Source organism: Pan paniscus, chromosome 20 (assembly GCF_029289425.2).
Source record: "Pan paniscus chromosome 20, NHGRI_mPanPan1-v2.0_pri, whole genome shotgun sequence".
In the NCBI taxonomy this organism is placed as follows: domain Eukaryota; kingdom Metazoa; phylum Chordata; class Mammalia; order Primates; family Hominidae; genus Pan; species Pan paniscus.
The window spans coordinates 42058352-42082678 of NC_073269.2; the positions used below are offsets into that span (position 1 = coordinate 42058352).

The window sequence follows — 24327 nt, forward strand, 5'->3', positions numbered from 1 at the left end:
TTCCTGGCAGGTTATGAACTTCACTTTTTCTTTTCTTTTTTTTTTTTTTTTTTTTTTTTTTTGAGATGGGGTCTTACTCTGTCATCCAGGCTGTAGTGCACTGGGTTGATCTCGGCTCACTGCAGTCTCAGCCTCCCTGGGCTCAGGTGATCTTCCTGCCTCAAGCCTCCTGAGTAGCTGGGACTGCAGGCGCATGCCACCATACCTGACTAATTTTTTTGTGTTTTTTGGTAGAGACAGGGTCTCGCCGTGTTGGCCAGGCTGGTCTTGAATTACTGAGCTCAAGCGATCTGCCTGCCTCGGCCTCCCAAAGTGCTAGGATTACAGGCGTGAGCTACTGTGCCCCGCCAAGTTATGAACTTATCTGTGCCTCAGTTTTCTTACCTGTAAAATGAGAATAATGATGTAGAAATCTCTCATAGGGTATTTGTGAGGATTCAATGAGGTCACATATCCTAGGCACTTAGAAGAACACTGGCATATGGCAAGTACTCTATTCATGTTAGCTAATACTGATATTATGACTGTGTATTTGGGGTAATATTTATTTTTTTTGTTTGTTTGGCAGCACAGAGTTGATCTGTCTTGCAAAGACCTAGTCTAAAAGTGACCATTCATACCAGGGCCCAGTAATGCTGATCGACAGATAAGACAACATGAGTGCCATGGCTTGGTTGTTTGTGTTGGAATCCTGGCACTACCCCTTCCTGGATGGGTAACCCCTCTTGGCCTCTGTTTCCTCAACTGTTTTGTTCCTTTTTTTTTTTTTGAGACAGAGTCTCACTCTGTCGCCCAGGCTGGAGTGCAGTGGTGCCATCTCAGCTCACTGCAACCTCCGCCTCCTGGGTTCAAGCGATTTTACTGCCTCAGCCTCCTGAGTACCTGGGATTATAGGCATGGGCCACCACACCTGACTAATTTTTTTGTATTTTTAGTAGAGACAGGGTTTCGCCATCTTGGCCAGGATGGTCTCAAACTCCTGACTGAGCCACCGCACCCAGCCTTGTTTAAATTTTAAATATTACTATTCATGTGGTTTTTTACTTGTTGAAACCGCTCAAATTTCTGGACTATGAATCTGATGTGGGGAAACTGTCTACCTTTGGTCACTACTGTATCTCTCCTGTACAGCCCAAAGTGCTAGCTTTGGAGCCAGACTGCCTGGGTTTGTATGTCAACATTGCCACTTGCAGATGTAGGATCTTGGGCCTCAGACTTCTTACCTGTAAAACAGGGGTGATAATAGAGCCTTCTTCGTGGCTTGTTGTGGGGATTCAAGTCTTTTATACATACAAAAGTACTAAGAGGCCGGGCGCAGTGGCTCATGCCTGTAATCCTAGCACTTTGGGAGGCCGAGGCGGGTGGATCACCTGAGGTCAGGAGTTCGAGGCCAGCCTGGCCAACATGGTGAAACCCCGTCTCTACTAAAAATACAAAAATTAGCCGGACATGGTGGCATGCGCCTGTAATCCTAGCTACTCAGGAGGCTGAGGCAGGAGAATTGCTTGAACCTGGAAGGCGGAGGTTGCAGTGAGCCAAGATCTCACCACTGACTCCAGCCTGGGTGACAGAGCAAGACTCCATCTCAAAAACAAACAAAAAAAAGTACTTAGAAACTTATTCACAGGTCACCTTCTCACTGCGGCATTCGCCCCCTTCCCCTGCGCTCCTAACCTCCTTATCTGCTTTCTTCTCTCTTGCACCCATCATTACTTGGCATCTATTTCACATATTTGTTCTGCTCCTTTTCTATGTTCTACATACCCATCACCAGTAGAATGTGAGCCCCACGAGGGCAGGGATTTGTCTCTTCCTCACCACTCTGTGCTTTTCACCTAGCGTTGTATTTGTCAAAGGAATGTTGAGAGAACGAGTGTTAGCTGCTGGTGGATGGCGTGGCCACAGAAGCTCAGTGTGGGTGTTGAATGTAGCAGGACCTGAATGGGTGGCCAAGGCGGCTGCACCATGTGGTGCTGGCTAGGGTGGGTGCCTCTGACTTGGGCTTTTTCTTTGCAGGTGTCACTCGAGAAGGTGCTTGGCATCACAGCCCAGAACAGCAGTGGCCTAACCTGTGACCCCAGCACAGGCCATGTGGCCTACCTGGCAGGGTAAGCAGATAAGGGCCTCGACGTCTAATCATTGCTAGGGAATTTGGAGCTTGGAACCTGAAGCCATCCGTAAATCGCTCTGAGCCTCATATTTTTCACCTGTAGAATGTGGAGAATGGGGCCTGCCTCTGAGAGCTGTGGAGAGGATTCCATAGCCCCCTCTCTGTCTAGAACAGTTCCTGGCATGTAGTGAGTGCAATGAAAGCCTTTATTATGACTACAGGGGGGAGGTGACAGCGATTCTGGGAAAGACAGGTGATTAAAGTCCACGCTGTGGTGTCAGGTAACCTGGATTTGTGTCCCAGCTCTGCCATGTATGCTGCTCTCTGAGCCTCTTCCTCTGCCTCTGTAAAACAGAGCTGGTGACCCCCTCTGCTTGCATAGTTGAGAAGACTGAAGAAGATTGCTACAGCTGTTCATTCCATAAATACTCATGTAGCCTGGCACTGTGCTAAGGACGTCCCCTCTCTGGGTTTGTTTCCTTATCTATAAATGGGCCTAAAGAGTCGTGACCTGACCTGGCAGTTGTGAGGATTTAAAACAATTACATCCCTCTTTCTCTCTTTTTGTTTTGTTTTGTTTTTTTGAGACAGAGTCTGGCTGTGTTGCCCAGGCTAGAATGCAATAGTGTGAATAACAGCTCACTACAGCCCCAACCTCCTGTGCTCAAGCAATCCTCCCATCTTCACCTCCCATGTAGCTGGGACTACAGGCACATGCCACCACAGCCAGCTAATTTTTTTTAGTGGAGATGAGATCTCACTCTGTCGCCCAGGCTGGTCTAAAACTCCTGAGCTCAAGTGATCCCTCCTGCCCCCTACTCCCAAAGTGCTGGGATTATAGCCAGCTTAAGGTCTTAATTAGCCTAGGGCCTGACAGACATTACCTCAGAGGAAGTGTTGGTTTCTATTTAAGAACATAGCAATGTTAAAGTGCCCTAGAATTCTCAGCGTAAACACCTGGAGGAGGGGGAGGAGGAGGAGACCAGAGAGAACCGAGGGAGCTTGTTTATTTGTGGGCTTTTCTGGTGGGAATAGAATCATCCCAGGACCCCAACACTCCCCACAGTTGAGGCACATTTTCCTCTTTCTTCCCAGCTGTGTGGTGGTGATTTTGGACCCCAAGGAGAACAAGCAGCAGCACATCTTTAACACCGCCAGGTAGGCTGAGGCCTGGGCCCGGGGCAGGGGTGGAACCAGGGGCTCAGCACGCCTCCCCTCCCCTACACAGCCTGGAGATACTCATGGGTAGGTGCTCACTCATTCACTTACATGTTGGCTCAGCAGCATTCGCCTGTGCTGGGTGCTGTTCCGTGTGCTGGGGACACAGCAGTGACCAGAGGAGACGAGAATCTCTGCTGGCTAGAGCGAGACAGACTGTAAACTAGTCAGCAAATTACGGGCTGATCATGATCAGTGCTATGGAGGAAATGATGGAGGATGTCTTCGGGCAGGTTTGTGGGCAGAGAATAGGAGGAAAGCCTTATCAGAAGGCTCAGGGAACGCTGCCTTGACTCTGAGACCTGAAGGAAGCGAGAGGGTGACCCATAAGAAGCTGTAGGGAGAGCGCTTCAGGCAGGGGGCACAGGAAGGGCAAAGGCCCTGCAGTGGTTAAGAATCTCCGGCGCTTTAGAAGCAGCCAGGGATCTGGGTGCCTGGAGAAAGGAGCAGGGAAGATGAGGCTGGACCAGGCAGAAGCCACATCCCGTAGGCGTTGCAGCCTTGTAGAGGGTCTGCATAGCATGCTGAGTGCAGAGAGCAGCCACAGGAGGGCACCACAGGCCAGGAATGTGCTTTTCACCCCCAGCCCTCCAGCAGCTCTATTCCCTGCTTTGCTTTTCTCCACAAAATTTGCTCCCATCTCTGATATGCTGTCCAGTTTCCTCATTGATGGTATTCACTGTGGGTCTCCCTCAGTGTGAGCACTCTTGAGAGCAGGGACTTTCTCTGAGTTCATTTCTGTGTCCCTAGCACCAAAGAGCAGTATCTGGCATATTGATGGCTATTTTCTAAGAGAAAGACTTAACATGATTTGGGTTTTAGAAAGATCCCTTCAGCTATAAGTTTACTGGGGAAGGACCCGCTCCTCTGCCTTGGGGCTAACTGATCACTGCTACCCTGGGGATGTGGTCCCAATAGGGCTGTGACCTTTGGAAGGCACACCATGTCCCTCCTTGGCATAGCTCAGGCTCAGCTCCTTTGGCCCAGTTCTCCAGGTGGATGGATAAGGAGTGGGTTTTCTCCTGCCCTTATGGTCCCTAAGGTACGGTCCTTAAGCTACGGCAGGTTCTTGTTATCTGGCAGAAGTGCATTCCCTCTTGAAAGTGGCTTTTTGGACCTTTTGCTCCTAACTGTGGGTTCTGTTACTGGTGATAAGGGCAGAGCTGGGTTCCATTCCTGGCTCAAGCGTCTATTCACTGTGGAATCTCAGGTGAGACACTTCTTTCAGAGCCTTGGTCTCCTCTGAAAATAAAATAGCTGCCTCCAACTGGGAGAGCATTCGTAAGGCAGCAGCTACAAACCAGAGTCACACACACTTGCCCAATATAGTATGTTTTAAAGGTTGGATAAGTGGACAACATTTCAAGTTTTTTAACACAAAAATCCAAATGTCCCTTTTGTTTGGAGAAGTGAGAAATTCTCTGGCCTCTGGTGCCCAAATTCCCCTGTGGCAGTGAGGGGCTGAGCTTAGTGAAATTTGTCAGGCCCGTTGTGGCCAGTTCCTCACACCTGTGTTGCCTCCCTAATCCCTGTAGGCAGTGGAGTGGGTGGCCTGGATCTATAGTAGATGGTATGCAGGTGTCCGCCCTTGGCCACCAGTGGGTGTGCATTAGGAGGTGGTGTGGCCAGTGTGGGGATTTTCACTCCAACTGCATATCAGAATCACCTGGTCCCTGTGCCTCACCCCCCCCCGCCCCAAGAGAAAGCCAAATCAGTTGATCTGGGATGAAACTTGGGCATTGGCAATTTTGAGACTTTTTATATTGAAATAATTTCAGACTTAGAATAGTACAAAGAGCTCCTATATACCTATGTACCTTTCACATATTTCACAAATGTTAGCTTTTTTTTCTTTTTTTTTTTTTGGACACAGAGTCTTGCTCTGTCACCCAGGCTGCTGGAGTGCAGTGGCACAGTGTCAGCTCACTGCAACTTCCACCTCCCGGGTTCAGGTGATTCTCATGCCTCAGCCCCCCAGGTGGCTGGGACCACAGGTGTGTGCCACCATGCCCAGCTAGTTTTTTGTGTTTTAGTGGAGACGGGGTTCATCATGTTGCCCAAGGTGGTCTTGAACTCCTGAGCTCAGACAGTCTGCCTGCCTCAGCCTCCCAAAGTGCTAGGATTACAGGTGCGAGCCACTGCACTTGGCCAAATGTTAGCATTTTACCACATTTGCTTTATCATTTTTTGTCTATATACATATTAATTTGTTCTGAACTATTTGAAAATCAGTTGTAGACATGATGCCCCTATATCTCTAAATACTTCACGCCAGGCATGGTGATTCACGCCTGTAATCTCAGCACTGTGGGAGGCCTTGGAGGCAGGAAGATCACTTGAGGTCAGGAGTTTGAGACCAGCCTGGGGAACATGGCAAAACCCTGTCTCTACTAAAAATACAAAAATTAGCCAGGCCTGGTGGCAGGCGCCTGTAATCCCAGCTACTCGGGAGGCTGAGGCAGGAGAATCGCTTGAACCCGGGAGGCAGAGGTTGCAGTAAGCCAAGATCATGCCACTGCACTCCAGCCTGGGTGACAGAGCAAGAGTCCGTCTCAAAAAAAAAAAAAAAAAAAAAAAAAAAACAAAAACAAATACTTCAGTGTGTATTTCCTACAAAAAAAAAAAGGACAATCTTTTTAAACTGTAATACATCCAGCAAAACCAGGAAATGAAAATTGATATATCACTCTCATCCACTCCCCAGAGGGCACCATTCAGGAGTCAGCCTTTGTCCCATGAATGTCCTTTATGGCCAAAGGATTCTGTCTAGAATCACACATTGCATTGAGTTGTCCCCTCAGTCCCTTTCAGGCTGACGTGGCTCCTCTGTCTTTTCTTGACTTTCAGGATCTTGACATTTTTTTTTTCTTTTTGAGATGGAGTCTCTCTCTGTCGTCAGGCTGGAGTGCAGTGGTGGGATCCTGGCTCACTGCAACCTCTGACTCCCCGGTTCAAGTGATTCTCCTGCCTCAGCCTCCCGAGTAGCTAGGATTACAGGCATATGCCACCATGTCCAGCTAATTTTTGTATTTTTAGTAGAGCCGGGGTTTCCCCATGTTGGCCAGGATGGTCTCGATCTCCTGACCTTGTGATCCGCCCGCCTTGGCCTCCCAAAGTGCTGGGATTACAGGCGTGAGCCACAGCACCTGGCCACTTTTTTTTGTTTTTTTGTTTTTTGAGACGAAGTCTCACACTGTCGCCCGGGCTGGAGTGCAGTGGGGCGATCTTGGCTCGCTGCAGCCTCCACCTGCTGGGTTCAAGCGATTCTCTGCCTCAGCCTCCTGAGTAGCTGGGACTACAGGCATGCGCCACCATGCCTGGCTAATTTTTGTATTTTTTTTTAGTAGAGACGGGGTTTCACTATGTTGGTCAGGCTGGTCACGAACTCCTGACCTCGTGATCCACCCGCCTCGGCCTCCCAAAGTGCTGGGATTACAGGCTTGAGCCACTGCGCCCGGCCAATCTTGACACTGAGGATTGTAGACGAGGTATTTTGTAGAGTGTCCCAGCATTTGGGTTTGTCCAATGCCTCCGCACGGGCAGACTCAGGTTCTGCATCTTTGGCAGGAACAGACCAGAAGGGGTGCTGTGTTCTTCCTGGTGCCTCCTCTCAGGAGGTCTCCTATGACTGGTGGTGTTCACTGGGAGCACTTGGCCAAGGTGTTGCCTGCCAGATTCCTCCACTTCAAAGCCTCTCTTTTCACTTTTGTGATTAGCAAGTATCCTGGGGACATCTTTCCTGAGACAGTGCAAATATTATCCTGTTCCTCACCAAACTTTCACTCAACTAATCTTAGGCTTTGACACTTTTCAGATGCTCCCCAGGGAATTCTAATGTACAGCCAGGACTGAGAACTACTGGCTTAGAGGTCAGGGCTCTGCCCTGTCTGGTTAGGTAACTGCAGGCAGGGGACTTCCTTGTGTTGCAGTCACCTCATCTGCCAAGTTGGTTCATGAGAGCCCTGACTCCATGAAGCATGCTTGAGGAATCAATGCACTGATGGCCAGACAGCATTTGCCAGAGGGCCAGGCACAAGGTCAGGGCATGCGACAGGTTAGAGGTGGCTACAGGCAACAGAAACCCCTCCACAGCGTGGCTTAAAACCCAAGGGCATGCTCTTCCTGCATGTCATAAGTCCGGAGGTGGGCAGCCCAGGGGCTGTGTCTCTGAACGCCACATTTTTTTTTCTCTCTCTCTTTTTGAGACAGAGTCTCACTCTGTTGCCCAGACTGGAGTGCAGTGGCGCGATCTTGGCTCACTGCAAGCTCCGCCTCCCGGGTTCACACCATTCTCCTGCCTCAGCCTCCCAAGTAGCTGGGACTACAGGCGCCCACCACCACGCCTGGCTAATTTTGTTTTTGTATTTTTAGTATAGACAGGGTTTCACCGTGTTAGCCAGGGTGGTCTCGATCTCCTGACCTTGTGATCTGCCCACCTCAGCCTCCCAAAGTGCTGGGATTACAGGCGTGAGCCACCGCGCCCAGCCCCACTTCTTTTTTTTTCTAGACGGAGTCTTGGTCTGTTGCCCAGGCTGGAGTGCAGCAGCACGATCTTGGCTTACTGCAACCTCTGCCTCCCGGGTTCAAGCAATTCTCCTGCCTCAGCCTCCCGAGTAGCCGGGATTACAGGCTCCTGCCACCACACCTGGCTATTTTTTGTATTTTTAGTAGAGGTGGGGTTTTGTCATGTTGGCCAGGCTGTTCGCGAATTCCTGACCTCAAGTGAACCACCCACCTCTGCCTCCCAAAGTGCTGGGATTACAGGCGTGAGGCACCGCACCCGGCCCCCATTCCTTCTCTCCTGTTCCACCCCATTTATTGTGAGGCTTCTGGTCTTGAAGTCACTTCATGGCCCAAGATGGAGTTCTGGCTGTCGTGTACGTATTTCAGGAGGGGAACTGGTAGGAAGCAGGGCAAAGGGTTCCCTTTGACGAGTATTTCAGGAAGTCCCACACAGCATGTCAGTTTACTTCTCCTTGGCCAGACTAAGTCATGTAGCTGTACCTGCATAGTTGCAAGCATAAAACTGGGGTTATGTCAGTAAGGAAAGAGAGGCGAGTGGATATCCAGGAGGCAGCTTGCCCTGTTTGTTGCAGTAAGGAGCCATGGGAAGCCTGGGAAGCAGGTTGACTTGATGATGAATATTCCATGAAGTTGCCAAAGTCTCACTTAGCGACATTTACTTAGTTATCTACACACCAATTTACCATCTCACGTAGGGAGACAATTATTAGATTGTTAAGGAACAAAGGTAAAAATAAGATTAAAAGAGAGAAGGGAGTAGAAGGAAACCATACAATCTGGGAACAGTGAATCTTGCTGCCAGAAACCTACGAGCTAGCCTGTTCATTCAGTGCTTGTGCAGGCTAGCTAGGAGTATCAGAAACATTTTGGCTCTTTATGGATTTTCCAGAACACCTTGAGTATTTAGCAGTGGAGCACAGGCTGCAGGCTACCTTGATGTGATGCCTGCCAGGATCCTCCCATCAGCACCACCCGTTTAGTTAGGCCAGGCCTGTACCATTTCCTGCATCTCTATTTCTCAGTGTTACAGGGTGGATAGGGTCTTAGGATACCCACTGCGGCAGAGGGAGAAGAAAGTAGGGTCCGCCTACAGTGTCTACTCCATTTGGGTTTGGTGTCTCAGGGCGGAAGGGGCCTTTGCATTTACCCCCATTTCTCTGTGTGCTTTGCTGGGCACACCAGCGGCACTGGCTCTGTGGGAGCTGCTTGAGCTCACCTCTGCTGGCCTCTTCCGAGGCTTGGGAGGCAGGAGAGGGCAGAGTCCTATCAGAGTCGCCAGGATGGGGTCTGGCTGGCCACCCTCAGCGGAACCAGTGATCAGCTCTTTTCTTTATCCCCAGGAAGTCTCTCAGTGCTCTGGCCTTCTCCCCTGATGGGAAGTACATAGTGACAGGGGAGGTGAGTCGTGATCGTGACTGAGTGGGAGTCAGGGGCTGGGGGGTCTTGGAAGCCATTCCTTCTGCTCCCGGCAGGCCTGGGAGTCCCTGGAATAGCACCTTCCTGGGCCAGAACAGCCCTGTAGCAGATGGGGGAGGTGGCTTTTGGGCACATCCTGTGGCAATGCCATCTTCGGCCTTGACAACCCTCTAGCCCTGCCCAGTACAGAGCCCAGCAGCAGTAACGACCCCACCTTCCCTAGAATGGGCATAGGCCTGCTGTGCGCATCTGGGATGTGGAGGAGAAGAATCAGGTGGCGGAGATGCTAGGCCACAAGTATGGTGTGGCGTGTGTGGCCTTCTCACCCAATATGAAGCACATCGTGTCCATGGGCTACCAACATGACATGGTGCTCAACGTCTGGGACTGGAAGGTAAGAGCCGACCAGCAGGCCTGTGGCAGGCAGCCAGCTGCCAGAGCATCCTATGTCTTGGGCACAGGGAGAGCTACATGAGAGGACGCAGTAAAGTGCTCACTCACCCAGCAGATAACAGCTATTGAGCACCTGTGACATGCTGATCCCTTATTGTAGAGCACAAGGCAGGCTCCCAGCTAGAAGCATTATACATATTTTTATATTGACCAGCTGTGACCTTAGGCAAGTGACTTAACATCTCTGTGAGTCTGTTTCCTCCTCTGTTAGATGGATATAGTAGTACTTATCTTGTTGAGTTGTGAGACTTTAATGAGTTGATAAGCACTGGAAGGCTGGGCTTTGGAACAGCTGTGGAGCTGGCAGAAGTGGGTACCAAGTCCTGGCTCTGCCCATAACCCACTATGTGACCTTGAGCACATGGCATCTCCCCCTCTGAGCCTGGTAGGGTTGGGGAGAAGTGCCTCCCTCGTGGGGCTATTGAGGGATTGAGGGAATTTCATGGGTTATCCTGTGAAGGGCTCAGGGCAAGGCCCAGAGCAGGAGCCCCATCTGTGACAGCCATAGGTTATGTTGTCCTTACATCCCAGCCGTGACTGTCCCCAATACCATGTGTGGGCTGCAGAGCTTAGACCCTTGGAGAGAGCTCTGGAACATACTGTCCCATGGGGACCATTCCAAGCCTCTGTCCCTTCCTCTGTCGGTGAGGAATGAGCAGGGTGCCCCACATAGGTTTCCCCATACAGCAGCTCCCTGGAGGGTCCCAGGAAGACAGACTTGGAGCGGGGACGAGCAGGGAGTTCCAGCCTGAGGGCAAAGGCACAGACAGTCCAGTGGAATGAGTGCTGGCATGAGCTTCTCTGCACTTATTCTTCCAGAAAGACATCGTAGTGGCCTCCAACAAGGTATCTTGTAGAGTCATTGCCCTCTCCTTCTCAGAGGACAGCAGCTATTTTGTCACTGTTGGGAACCGGCATGTGAGGTTCTGGTTCTTGGAAGTCTCCACTGAGACAAAGGTGAGTTTCTGTCCCTGCCCCTTTAGCCAGGCCCTGAGGGAGTCACCATCGGTGGCAGCATGGTCTCCTGTTTCTCCCTGAGATTTGAGGGCAGCGGTCTCGGGCCATTTGGCCTCTCAGGGGCCCAGCTGCTGCTTCTGGGCCTACTCTCAGGGTGCTGATGCACAGGCCCTGCCAGGAACCCCCTGACCCTGGGACCAGCTCTCATTCTTGGACTGCTGCTGTCCAGCCCCTCTGTCCAGAGTGGCAGGGTTCTAGTGTTTTCTTCCCTTCTCCTCCATTTGGAGGAGCTTCTTAGAGTTCTCCTGTTTTGTTGTGTCCTATCATCTGGTCATGCAGGGCCCAGCTGTGTGGACAAGTATCTCACTACGCCCTCTGTGTCTCCAGGTGACGAGCACAGTGCCCCTTGTAGGGCGCTCGGGCATCCTGGGCGAGCTGCACAACAACATCTTCTGTGGTGTGGCCTGCGGTCGGGGCCGGATGGCGGGCAGTACCTTCTGCGTGTCCTACTCGGGCCTCCTCTGCCAGTTCAATGAGAAGAGGGTGCTGGAGAAGTGGATCAACCTGAAGGTACCACCTCCCTCTCTGCCATCAGCTGGACAGACTCTTTCTCTTGATATGTGTCTGCAGGGGTGCTCATCAGCATTGACCACACAGGTTCTGCTTATGTGACTAGTGGTGAATGACTCCCACTCTCTGAGCTTAAGGTTCCACATCTGTAAAATGGGAGTACTGCTGCCCTCCCCGCAGAGCTGATAAGGAAGTCACGTGAGATAACATAGGCAAGGCAGTGAGCACGGTGCTTGGTACCCTGAAATGGGCTCAAGGTGACAGTTGTTTTCCCATGACTATTTGATCTACTTCACATTTCTTTTCTCCTTTGAGCACTCTGGCTGGTAGAGGATTGCATTTTTTTTTTAATTAATTTATTTATTTTTATTGATCATTCTTGGGTGTTTCTCCCAGAGAGGGATTTGGCAGGGTCATAGGACAATAGTGGAGGGAAGGTCAGCAGACAAACAAGTGAACAAAGGTCTCTGGTTTTCCTAGGCAGAGGACCCTGCGGCCTTCCGCAGTGTTTGTGTCCCTGGGTACTTGAGATTAGGGAGTGGTGATGACTCTTAACGAGTCTGCTGCCTTCAAGCATCTGTTTAACAAAGCACATCTTGCACCGCCCTTAATGCATTTAACCCTGAATGGACACAGCACATGTTTCAGAGAGCACAGGGTTGGGGGTAAGGTCATAGATCAACAGCATCCCAAGGCAGAAGAATTTTTCTTAGTACAGAACAAAATGAAGTCTCCCATGTCTGCTTCTTTCTACACAGACACAGCAACAATCTCATTTCTCTATCTTTTCCCCACCTTTCGCCCTTTTCTATTCCACAAAACCGCCATTGTCATCATGGCCCGTTCTCAATGAGCTGTTGGGTACACCTCCCAGACGGGGTGGTGGCTGGGCAGAGGGGCTCCTCACTTCCCAGAAGGGGCGGCCGGGCAGAGGCGCCCCCCACCTCCCGGACGGGGTGGCGGCAGGGTGGAGGCGGGCCCCCACCTCCCTCCCAGACGGGCTGGCTGGCCGGGCGGGGGCTGACCCCCCCCACCTCCCTCCCAGACAGGGCAGCTGGCCGGGCGGGGGCTGACCCCCCCACCTCGCTCCCAGACAGGGCAGCTGGCTGGGCGGGGGCTGACCCCCCACCTCCCTCCCGGATGTGGCAGCAGGCCGGGCAGGGGCTGACCACCCCACCTCCCTCCCGGACTGGGCCGCTGGCTGGGTGGGGGCTGACCCCCACCTCCCTCCCGGACGGGGCGGCTGCTGGGCAGAGACGCTCCTCACTTCCCAGACGGGGCGGCTGCCGGGCAGAGGGACTCCTCACTTCTCAGATGGGGCGGCTGCCGGGCAGAGGGGCTCCTCACTTCTCAGACGGGGCGGCTGCCGGGCGGAGGGGCTCCTCACTTCTCAGACGGGGCGGCTGCCGGGCGGAGGGGCTCCTCACTTCTCAGATGGGGCGGCCAGGCAGAGACGCTCCTCACCTCCCAGACGGGGTCGTGGCCGGACAGAGGCGCTCCTCACATCCCAGACGGGGTGGCGGGGCAGAGGCGCTCCCCGCATCTCAGACGATGGGCGGCCGGGCAGAGACGCTCCTCACTTCCTAGACGGAATGGCAGCCGGGAAGAAGCGCTCCTCACTTCCCAGATTGGGCAGCCGAGCAGAGGGGCTCCTCACATCCCAGACGATGGGCGGCCAGGCAGAGACGCTCCTCACTTCCCAGATGGGGTGGCGGCCGGGCAGAGGCTGCAATCTCGGCACTTTGGGAGGCCAAGGCAGGCGGCTGGGAGGTGGAGGTTGTAGCTAGCTGAGATCGCGCCACTGCACTCCAGCCTGGGCAACATTGAGCACTGAGTGAACGAGACTCCGTCTGCAATCCCAGCACCTCGGGAGGCCGAGGCTGGCAGACCACTCGCGGTTAGGAGCTGGAGACCAGCCCGGCCAACACAGCGAAACCCTGTCTCCACCAAAAAAATACGAAAACCAGTCAGGCGTGGCGGCGCACACCTGCAATCGCAGGCACTCGGCAGGCTGAGGCAGGAGAATCAGGCAGGGAGGTTGCAGTGAGCCGAGAGGGCAGCAGTACAGTCCAGCTTCGGCTCGGCATCAGAGGGAGACTGTGGAAAGAGAGGGAGAGGGAGACAGTGGGGAGATGGAGAGGGAGACCGTGGGGAGAGGGAGAGGGAGACCGTGGGGAGAGGGAGAGGGAGACCGTGGGGAGAGGGAGAGGGAGACCGTGGGGAGAGGGAGAGGGAGACCGTTGGGAGAGGGAGAGGGAGAGGAGGATTGCATTTTTTAAAAATTGGAGGTACCATTGATTTAATAACTTTTCAGTCAAAAAAGACTACACAAAATACATAAACTTTTATTTATTTTTACTTTTTTTTTTTTTTTTTTTTGAGATGGCGTCTCACTTGTTGCCCAGGCTGGAGTGCAGTGGCGCAATCTCAGCTCACTACAAGTTCCACCTCGCAGGTTCAAGCAATTCTCCTGCCTCAGCCTCCCAAGTAGCTGGGATTACAGGTGCCTGCCACCACGCACAGCTAATTTTTGTATTTTTAGTAGAGACAGGGTTTTACCATGTTGGCCTGGCTGGTCTCGAACTCCTGACCTTTAGTGATCCATCCGTCTTGGCCTCCCACTGCACCCGGCCATAAACTTTTAAACTAAAGCATGATCTATCGATACATTGCGGAGCTTCTTTCCTTTAGTATCTGAAGGTTTGAGTCAAAGCTGTTTTCCCATCTGGAATCAGTTGCCCATTTGGCTATCCGCCCGAGCATTGTGGTTTCCTCTCCTGTTCCTGGCCTGCCTTTGTGACTCACTCCGGAGATCACCTTCGAGGTTAATGGCATGTGGAAGAGTTCCAAGTTTTATCTCTGTCCTAGTTGGTTAAACATCATTTTCTCTTTTTCAAGCAAGTGAAAAGCTTTCAATAGATAGATGTTTATTTCCTAAGCACTAAATGACTCATAAATTAAGTCCCTGTAGATTTGGAAAAACTCCTTAAACTGTGTCTAGAGGTCTAGCACTTCCTAGTAGGATAGACAGTCCTTTCTAGATACTGTAACTTTTTTCTGTACCGCTTTGGAGTACAGTCTTTATGAAGTTGTTTGTAAGCAAAAGGGAATAAAATTTAAGCCTAAAGGCTGGGCGCGGTGGCTCACATCTGTAATCCCAATGCTTTGGGAGGCCGAGGCAGGTGGATCACCTGAGGTCAGGAGTTCAAGACCAGCCTGACCAACATGGTGAAACCCCATCTCAAAATACAAAAAATTAGCTGGGTGTGGTGGCGGGCGCCTATAATCCCAGCTACTCTGGAGGCCGAGGCAGGAGAATCGCTTGAACCCAGGAGGTGGAAGTTGCAGTGAGCCGAGATTGTGCCATTGCACTCCAGCCTGGGTGACAACAAAAAACTCTATCTCAAAAAAAAAAAAAATTTAAGCCTAAAATTCAACCCTGTTACTACAAGTGACTTACCTGAAGTTGCAGTCTGCTGAACAGGTATTTTCCATACACAGCTACGTTTCTCTGTAGACAGCAGTGACAATTCTGTTTCCGTTCATGCCTCTGCCTACCTGCTGGCACATGTCTTTCAATAGCAGCAGTATACTATATCCTGATTTCACAAATCTTAAAATATGCTAAAATGGGTGTCTTAGACCCAAGGAACTGTAAGTCTTCTCTGGAGGCCTAAGGCTGCTCTGTCAGTCCCCATATCCCTGGGCCAGGCCACGTGAAGCACCAAATCCACTGGGGTCCCTTTTGCCCCTACAGGTCTCCCTGTCTTCCTGCCTCTGTGTCAGCCAGGAGCTCATCTTCTGTGGCTGCACAGATGGGATAGTCCGCATCTTCCAGGCCCATAGCCTGCACTACCTCGCCAACCTGCCCAAGCCACACTACCTTGGGGTAGACGTGGCACAGGGCCTGGAGCCCAGGTACTGCCCTGTGGGGAGAGGGAATGGGAGGGGCCCACCCAGAGTCTGTCCACTGGCATTCATCCATGCTTCCAGATCCATCTATCTGTCTGTCCATCCCACAAATACCCATCATGACTCTCAGCCCTGGGCATTACAAAGCAGAAAAGTCCTTGACTTCCGAGGCAAGCCTCACAGTGAGAAGTGAGGCTGGGTAGGGGGAAGAAACAGCGAGAAAACAAAGGAATAAACAATATCATTTCAGATAGCGGTCAGCATGGTGAAGAACAGTGCAGAGCAGGTGTGAATGTGGCAGAGTGTTTCCATCCACATGGCTGACCCCTACTAAGTGGCTGCTAAGTGCCAGCCCTGGGCTGGAAGCAGGACACGCCTATTATAATGAAGCAGCAAAATCTCTGCCTCTCTGCAGTATAGCAAGGGGGCTCGATGATAAGCAAGTACACGAAAAAGATAATTTCACTAGGCATCAGTGCTTTGGGGAACACAGCAGGGACTCGGGAAGGAGAGTGACCGGGGTGGGCTGTGCTGATTGGGTGCCTGGTGAGAAGGAGCCGCTGTGTGGAGAGCTGGGTCCCAGCAGTTGAGGTGACAGCACACTGGGCTTGTTATGTTGCAGGAATAGTAAGGGACTGTGTGGCCAGAGCCCAGTGTGTCCGGGGAGGATGGTGGGAGATGAGGCCAGTGTGGGGCGCCTGTAGTCTATCCTCAGGTCAGTGGGCAGTTGCTGGGGTTTCGGGCGTTGGGGTAAATGACCAGGCCTTACATGTTAGGTCCCTCAGCTGCTGTGTCGAGAGTGGATAGAAGCACTAGGCTGTGGCTTTCTTCTCCTTTGTTGCAAGTCTGTTTTATGGAATTGGGGGCCACCTAACCAGGGGGTGCCAGGTGCCTAGGGCTGCCTCTTTGTGGATTTCTGGATGCTAGCTCCTGGGTGCCTTTTCCACGACAGGGCCTGAACAGGAGAACTGGGTGTCATGAAGGAAAGGAGGGGGCGAGCAACCCACAGGCAGTGTTGTGTTGTAGTAGTCGGGCTCACAGCTCTGCTGTCTTCTGTTGTGCTCTGTGACCTTGGGAAGGTGACTATACCTCCCTGTGCTTCCGTTTTCTCATGTGTAAAATACAGTACCTAGCTCTTATCGTGGTTGTGAGAATTTATTGCAGGTAAAACTCTCGGCCTGGCACAGTGTAAATGCTCAGTAAACTGTAGCCTTCATAGGGAGACCCAGGGCCAAGGGACAGCTCCCCAGCCTCCTTAGGACACAGAGGCTTTTTGATCATGCGTTGGTGAGGCCAAGAAGAGGTGGGACCTGAGATACATGCCTATTATCTTTCTATGCTCAGAGAGAGAGCAGGAGCTTGGGTTGGGTGAAATGATGGGCGATAAATATTCATAGGAATCAAAAACTCAATTGCTCTCAGGGCCAGGCAAAAATTTCCGGTTTGTAGCCTCTATATGAAAAGCAAAGCAGAGGAAGAGGGAAGAGGGAAAAGTAGAATTGGAGCAGGAGAGATGGATGGCCACAAATACCATGAGGGATGGCATTGCCGGGGAGGCATCTCCACTGTCACTAGAGGTGGCTGTCACTACTCAGTGACATTGATGGTGATTGATTACCCATGTGGCCTTGTTAGCTTCCTCTTCCACAGGAAGGCGGAAGCAGTCTACCCAGATACAGTGGCACTGACCTTCGACCCCATCCACCAGTGGCTGTCCTGCGTGTATAAGGACCACAGCATCTACATCTGGGATGTCAAGGACATCAACGGAGTGGGCAAGGTGTGGTCAGAGCTCTTCCACAGCTCCTACGTTTGGAACGTGGAGGTGAGCCCCCCCCCCACCCCCTTGCCCCTGCTCGGCCTCTGCACAGTTCCCCACAGTTTGGGAACCCATTCAGTAATTCCTTCAGAAGATACTCATTGACTCCCTCCTATGCGTCAGGCCCTGTCCTAGGTGCTGAGGACACAGACACAAAAACCCTGCCCTTAACGAGCTCACATTTGTATGGGAAAGGAAACCTGGAAACATCATCAGTGAATAACACGCCAAGCAGCAGTAACCCTCTGAAGAAAAATGAGGCGGGGAAGGGGAATGCAGGTGGTATTCTAGAGAGGAGAGGGGTCAGGGAAGGCCTCCCTGAGGACATATGAGTAGAGACCTGCAGGAAATCGGGGAGTTAGACCTGCAACTGCTGGGGAGAACCACAAGCACAGAGGCCCTGCGGCAGGAACATGCACTCCACAGAGAGCTTTGCTGTGGAGGTCGTTTATGTATTTCACTGCTTTTTTCAAAAAGGAGTTGAAGACGGGGCATGGTGGCTCACACCTGTAATCCCAACACTTTGGGAATCTGAGGCGGGAGGATCACTTGAGCCCAGGAGTTTGAGACCAGCCTGGGCGACACAAGACCCTGTCTCTACAAATAATTTTTAAAAATTAGCCAGGCATGGTAGCACACACGTGTGGTCCCAGCTACTCAAGAGGTGGAGGCAGGAAGATCACTTGAGCCTGGGATGTCAAGGCTGCAGTGAGCTGTGATTGTGCCACCACACTCCCACACTCCAGCCTGGGTAACAGTGAGACCATGTCTAGAAAAAAAAAAAAAGTTTTGAAGTTTTTATTTTCTGAGAATGAATTTGTGGGTTTTTAAAAATTCTCTAAAGTTAACCAGGCACAGTGGCTCATGCCTGTAGTCCCAGCACTTTGGGAAATCGAAGTGGGCAGATTGCTTGAGTCCAGGGGTTCGAGATCAGCCTGGGCAACATGAGGAAACCCCGGCTTTACAAAAAATACATAAAAATTAGCCAGGCGCACCTATAGTTGCAGCTACTCGGCAGGGGCTGCGGCGGGGGGCTGAAAATTTCTTACTGGGAATGTTTGTCCTAGGGAAATTGGGTTTTCAGTGGCCAGATTCAGGATCGTGAGAAAGAACTTTGTCCTTTTGAATAGGCAGCATTTAGCCTATGACTCTGGTTGAATCTGTCTGCCTTCATGGGGCTGACGTTTTTGTTGACAGCACTTTTTTTCCACTCAAAGAATGTTTTTTAATAACTTTTAAAATTCCTATATGAAATTTTTAAAAATTTGGGATAATAGGTGAAATATTACAGATAAGGCTACAGTCCACGTTGATGACTTCCCTGCCCCCAGTTCTGCTCTCTCTCGCCCTCACCATTATCAATTTTATTATGGGTGTCTTCAGTTGATTTTCTTTGCATCTCCTTATTGTTTATGTATATAGCTGTTCAACAACAGTATCTGTGGATAGATCTTTTCATCAGTTCTAGAAAATTCTCAGCCAATACTGCTTCTACCCTCTTCTCTCTCTCTTTTTTTTTTTTTTTTTTTTTCAGACGGAGTTTCACTCTTGTTGCCCAGGCTGGAGTGCAATGGTGTGATCTCGGTTCACCGCATCCTCCGCCTCCCGGGTTCAAGTGATTCTCCTGCCTCGGCCTCTCAAGTAGCTGGGATTACAGGCATGCGCCACCACGCCTTGCTAATTTTGTATGTTTAGTAGAGACGGGGTTTCTCCATGTTGGTCACGCTGGTCTTGAACTCCCGACCTCAGGTGATCCACCTGCCTTGGCCTCCCAAAGTGCTGGGATTACAGGCATGAGCCACCATGCCCGGCCTATTCACTCTCTTCTAAGGTTCTATCTAACTCTAAGGTTCTATCTGTATTCTTCATGTTTCTGAAAATAAAAATCACACAAAAGATATGTAGAGTTTATCAATTATTGTTAGCAGCTTTTTTTCCCCCCCAAGACGGAATCTGGCTGTGTTGCCCAGTCTGGAGTGCAATGGCACAATCTAAGCTCACTGCAACCTCCACCTCCTGCGTTCAAACAATTCTCCTGCCTCAGCCTCCCGAGTAGCTGGGATTACAGGCAGCCGCCACCATGCCTGGCTAATTTTTGTGTTTTTAGTAGAGATGGGGTTTAACCATGTTGGCCAGGCTGGTTTCAAACCCCTGACCTCAAGTGATCTGCCTGCCTCGGCCTCCCAAAGTGCTGGGATTACAGGCGTGAGCCACTGTGCCTGGCCTGTTAGCGGCTATTGATGCTCAGTTCCTGGACCCTTTTATTTATTGAGGGTTGCAATATGGTGATATTCTAAATCCATAATTTATTTTTATTAGTTGGACTACTTACGTGAAGAGATATTTGCTCTCATCTGCCATTTGGTCACCCAGTGCTATACTTCATATAGGAAAGGCAGGAGAAATACTTGATTCTTTCCCTTTATTTACCAGTTTTCAAGATAATGAATTGGTTCCCTATCCTCTAAAGGTAACTAGTTTTATTTAATATCATTATAAACTCATATATATTTAAATATATCAGATATGTTTTAATCTATTGTAATTATTAACTTTATTGGAGCTCATATCATCCCATCTTTGGCCAGTGAGAGCCTCTTAACATTGGCTCCTGAGTCCTTTGGACATGACCCTAGTATTTCTTGATAGCCACCTTGCTGCCTGGGATGCCAATATGTTCCAGTCTCATCTTGTACATTTCCTGTCACACATCAGGAATCAACCATTTCTTGAAAAGACCATGTGTTTTTTTTGGGCTGGGTGCAGTGGCTCATGCCTGTAATCCCAGCACTTTGGAAGGCTGGGGCAGGGGAATTACCCGAGCCCAGGAGTTTGAGACCAACCTGGCCAACATGGTGAAACCTTGTCTCCACTAAAATACAAAAAATTAGCCGGGCATGGTGGCAGGCGCCTGTAGTCCTAGCTACTCAGGAGGCTGAGGCATGAGAATTGCTTGAACCCGGGAGGCAGAGGTTGCAGTAAGCCAAGATCAAGCCACTGCACTCCAATCTGGGTGAGAGAGTGAGATCCTATCTCAAAAAAAAAAAAGAAAAGAAAAGAAAAAAGAGAAAGAGAAGGCCAGGGTTTTTTTTTAGTACAAATTGGGACTTCAGAATCACAGGTTGGGTGTTAGGGATGCTCATAGCTATTGGGTCGTTGCTTCCAGAAGCCTAGTTCTTAAGGACACAGGGGATGGTGGAATTAGAATATCCCCCGTAACTCATTTGCTTTTTCCCACATTATACATGCAACAGTCTGAGAATGGACAACTCTTCGATTCTGAAGATAGTTAAAACAATTGTAATGCATATGTTCTCTCTGTTCTCTCCAATTTTTAAAATAGTTATACTATATTTACAGGATCTGAATATGTAGCCATTATATACTATAGTGTCTCCCTTTTGACCCCTGTTTATTTTGGAATGGGGAATTATATATGTGTGTATATATATATATAAAATGATAAAATATACATGACATCAAGTTCACCATTTCAACTATTTTAAATTGTACCATTTGGTGGCATTTAGTACACTTACAGTGTCATGCGGCCATCATTACTCTCTAGTTTCAGAACATTTTCATCACCCACCCACCCCAAAAAATCCTGTATCTGTTAAGCAGTCCTCCCCATTCCTCACTCCCCCCATCCATGGAAATGACTAATCTGCTTCTGTCTTTATGGATTTGCCTGTTCTGAATCTTTTCTTTTCTCTCCTTCTTTCCTTCCTTCCTTCCTTCCTTTTTTTTTTTTTTTTTTTTTGAGATGGAGTCTCACTCTGTTGCCCAGGCTGGAGTGATGCAGTGGCACGATCTCGGCTCACTGCAAGCTCCGCCTCCCGGGTTCACGCCATTCTTCTTCCTCAGCGTCCCGAGCAGCTGAGACTACAGGCACGTGCCACCACACCCAGCTAATTTTTTGTATTTTTAGTAGAGACTAGGTTTCACCATGTTAGCCAGGATGGTCTCGATCTCCTGACCTCGTGATCCGCCCACCTCAGCCTCCCAAAGTGGTGGGATTACAGGCATGAGCCACCATGCCAGGCTGTTTCCTTTCTTTTCCTCTTTCTTTCTTTTTTTTTTTTGGATGGAGTCTTGCTTTGTCACCCAGACTGGAATACAGAGGCACAATCTCGGCTCACTGCAACCTCCACCTCCCGAGTTAAGCTATTCCATGCTTCAGTCTCTAGAGTAGCTGGGATTACAGGCACATGCCACCATGCCTGATGAATTTTTTGTATTTTAGTAGAGACAGGGTTTCACCATGTTGCCCAGGCTGGTTTCAAACTCCTGAGCTCAGGTGATCTGCCCGCCTCGGCCTCCCAAAGTGCTAGGATTACAGGCTTGAGCCACCATGCCTGACCTGAATATTCCTTATAAGTGAAATCATAGACTATATGGGCTTTTGTGCCTGGCTTTCACTTAGCATAATGTTTTCAAGATATATCCATGTTGTAGCATGTGTCAGTACTTCATTCCTTTTTATGGTGGAATAATAGTTCATTGTACGGATAGAACACATTTTGTTCTCTTTTATCAGTTGACGGCCACTTGGGTTTTTTTCTACCTTATGGCTATTGCGAATACCACTGCTATGAACATGTAAGTACAAGTTTTTTTTTTGTTTTTTTTTTTGAAACGGAGTCTCACTCTGTCGCCCAGGCTGGGGTGCAGTGGCACGATCTCCGCTCACTGCAACCTCAGGCTCCCAGGTTCAAGCGATTCTTCTGCCTCAGACTCCTGAGTAGCTGGGATTACAGGCACGCACCACCATGCCTGGCTAATTTTTGTTTTTTTAGTGGAGACACGGTTTCGCCGTGTTGGCCAGGTTGGTCTCGAACTCCTCACCTCAAGTGATTTGCCCACCTCGGCCTCCCAAAGTGCAGGGATTACAGGCGTGAGCCACTGTGCCTGACCTAGTTCTTTCTTTCAGTTACATCACTTTGTTTCTGAGTTTTTGTAGGTTGTTTTTCATACCTTGGATCATTTTTTAAATATCTTACCTTCTTTTGAAACAGTAGGCCCAGCGTGGTGGCTCACGTCGGTAATCCCAACACTCTGGGAGGCCGAGGCAGGTGGATCACCTGAGGTCAGGAGTTTGAGACCAGCCTGGCCAACATGGCAAAACCCCGTCTCTGCTAAAAATACAAAAAATTAGCTGGCCGTGGTGGCGGGCACCTGTAATCCCAGCTACTTGGGGGGCTGAGGCAGGAGAATTGCTTGAACCCGGGAGGCAGAGGTTGCAGTGAGCCAAGATCGTGCCATTGCACTCCAGCCTGGGCGACAGGGCGAGACTCTGTCAAAAAAAAAAAAAAAGTAAGTTATAGTTTTTATCTTTTTTTGTGAAAATATGTTTCTGCTGTGCTTTTTTTTTTTTTTTTTTCTTTTTTAAGAGTAACTATTGGATTTGACCTTGGTCCTTTCCTGTTGTTCATTTTTATGTGATACCAGTTTTTCTGAAATTTTAGAAGTTGGTGTGCTTCAGGACAGATTTTCCAACTACACAAGAAGAACTCTGTCTTTTCTTTTTTTTGTGGGGGTGAGGTGGCATGTTTTGTTTTGTTTTGTTTTGTTTTCGAAAAGGAGTCTCACTGTTACCTAGGCTGGAGTGCAGTGGCATGATCACAGCTCACTGAAGCCTCAACCTCATAGGCACAAGCAGTCCTCCTGCCTCAGCCTCCCGAGTAGCTGGGACCACAGGCATGCACTACCATGCCCGGCTAATTTTTTATTTTTGGTAGAGATGGGATCTCATTATACTGCCCAGGCTTGTTTCAAACTTGGGCTCAAGCAATCCTCCTGCATCAGCCTCCCAAAGTGCTGGGATTGCAGGCTTCTGTTATTTTTATACTGTGTTAAAATATGGCAGCCTGCTTTCTGATACTTCCTTTTTGTGGTCCTCTTTATCTATTATGTCTCTTCTTTCATCTCAATCTCCTCTTTACTTTATTTCTTCTGTCCCTGTTGTGATTGGTCAATTTCATTTCTACTCTTAGCAGTTTCTCTTCAGTGTGGAGCTTTGTCCTGGAAGGACAAAGTTCACAGGATCTTCTCCAGTCCCTTTAGGCCTTACCCCTTGCACTCAACTGCTGCTGGGGTGGATGAAACCCTCCTAGTTTCAGCTGCTGTTCAGTTTGGCCCAGTGTGCTTTCCAATGAACACCTCTTGGCTACTTTGGAATTATCCTGTTGCTGGGTCTGTCAGATGCCTTATTACTTCTCTGTCTCCCACATGCATGCTGATGATATGTAGGTCTTGTGATTGGTGGTGGTTTGTCCCACTCACTTGTATTTTGGGGTTTATGGGAGTATTTTGTCACTGAGTTTTGCTATAAATGTTGTCTGTAGGTTTGGGTTTTGCTATCTGGTTGATGTTTTTCTTATGTCGAGATTTTGGGAGATTAAAAAAATTAATGCCGCTACTATCATCTTCCCAGTTCTCAGTCTTCCATATTTTGAAATCTCTTTATATGGTGGCTCTTTGTCCTTCTCAGCTTCATTCTAAATATCTTTAGTTTTGTCTTTCAGTTCACTTAATTTTCTCCTCAGTTATATCTAATCTTTGGTTTTTAATGTTTTTATTTTTTTATTATTTTTTTTTGAGACGGAGTCTCCCTCTGCCGCCCAGGCTGGAGTGCAGTGGCGCGATCTCGGCTCACTGCAAGCTCCGCCTCCCAGGTTCACACCATTCTCCTGCCTCAGCCTCCTGAGTAGCTGGGACTACAGGTGCCTGCCACCACGCCCGGCTAATTTTTTGTATTTTTTTTTTTTTTTAGTAGAGACGGGGTTTCATCGTGTTAGTCAAGATGGTCTCAATCTCCTGACCTCGTGATCCTCCCGCCTCGGCCTCCCGAAGTGCTGGGATTACAGGCGTGAGCCACCATGCCCGGCCTATTTTTTATTTTTTTATTTTTATTTTTTTGAGATGGAGTTTCGCTCTTGTTACCCAGACTGGAGTGCAATGGCGCGATCTTGGCTCACTGCAACCTCCGCCTCCCAGATTCAAGCAATTCTGCTGCCTCAGCCTCCCAGGTAGTGCACCACCACGCCCAGCTAATTGTGTATTTTTAGTAGAGACGGGGTTTCTCCATGTTGAGGCTGGTCTCAAACTCCTGACCTCAGGTGATCCGCCCACCTCAGCCTCCCAAAGTGCTGAGATTACAGGCATGAGCCACCGCACCCGGCCAATATGTTTTTATTATTCATTTCTAGAAGCTGTTCTGTTTTGGTCTTTTTCAGCCCTGCTTGGTTAATCTTTATAATTTCTGGTTGGCTGCACACTTTTAATCTTGTCAAAATTATCTTTTAGTTCTTCAAACATATTGAATGTAGTTATTTTATATTCTGTC

The 24327-nt window shown here is 49.7% G+C and overlaps 1 protein-coding gene across 12 annotated transcripts in view; it reads left to right on the forward strand.

Moving 5' to 3' along the window:
* WDR62 (WD repeat domain 62) overlaps positions 1-24327 on the forward strand; it is a 50857-nt gene that overhangs the window by 2288 nt on the left and 24242 nt on the right. For 7 of the 12 annotated variants that reach the window (XM_055103061.2, XM_008969129.5, XM_003816089.6 and 4 more), the window contains exons 2-9: positions 2017-2108; positions 3206-3268; positions 9193-9250; positions 9492-9662; positions 10541-10678; positions 11066-11248; positions 15006-15166; positions 16796-16985. In XM_055103061.2, the coding sequence (XP_054959036.2) occupies positions 2017-2108; positions 3206-3268; positions 9193-9250; positions 9492-9662; positions 10541-10678; positions 11066-11248; positions 15006-15166; positions 16796-16985 (1056 nt within the window). The remainder of the gene's footprint in view (positions 1-2016; positions 2109-3205; positions 3269-9192; positions 9251-9491; positions 9663-10540; positions 10679-11065; positions 11249-15005; positions 15167-16795; positions 16986-24327) is intronic. The other 5 variants (XM_055103060.2, XM_055103062.2, XM_008969130.5 and 2 more) reach the window with 2 other exon arrangements.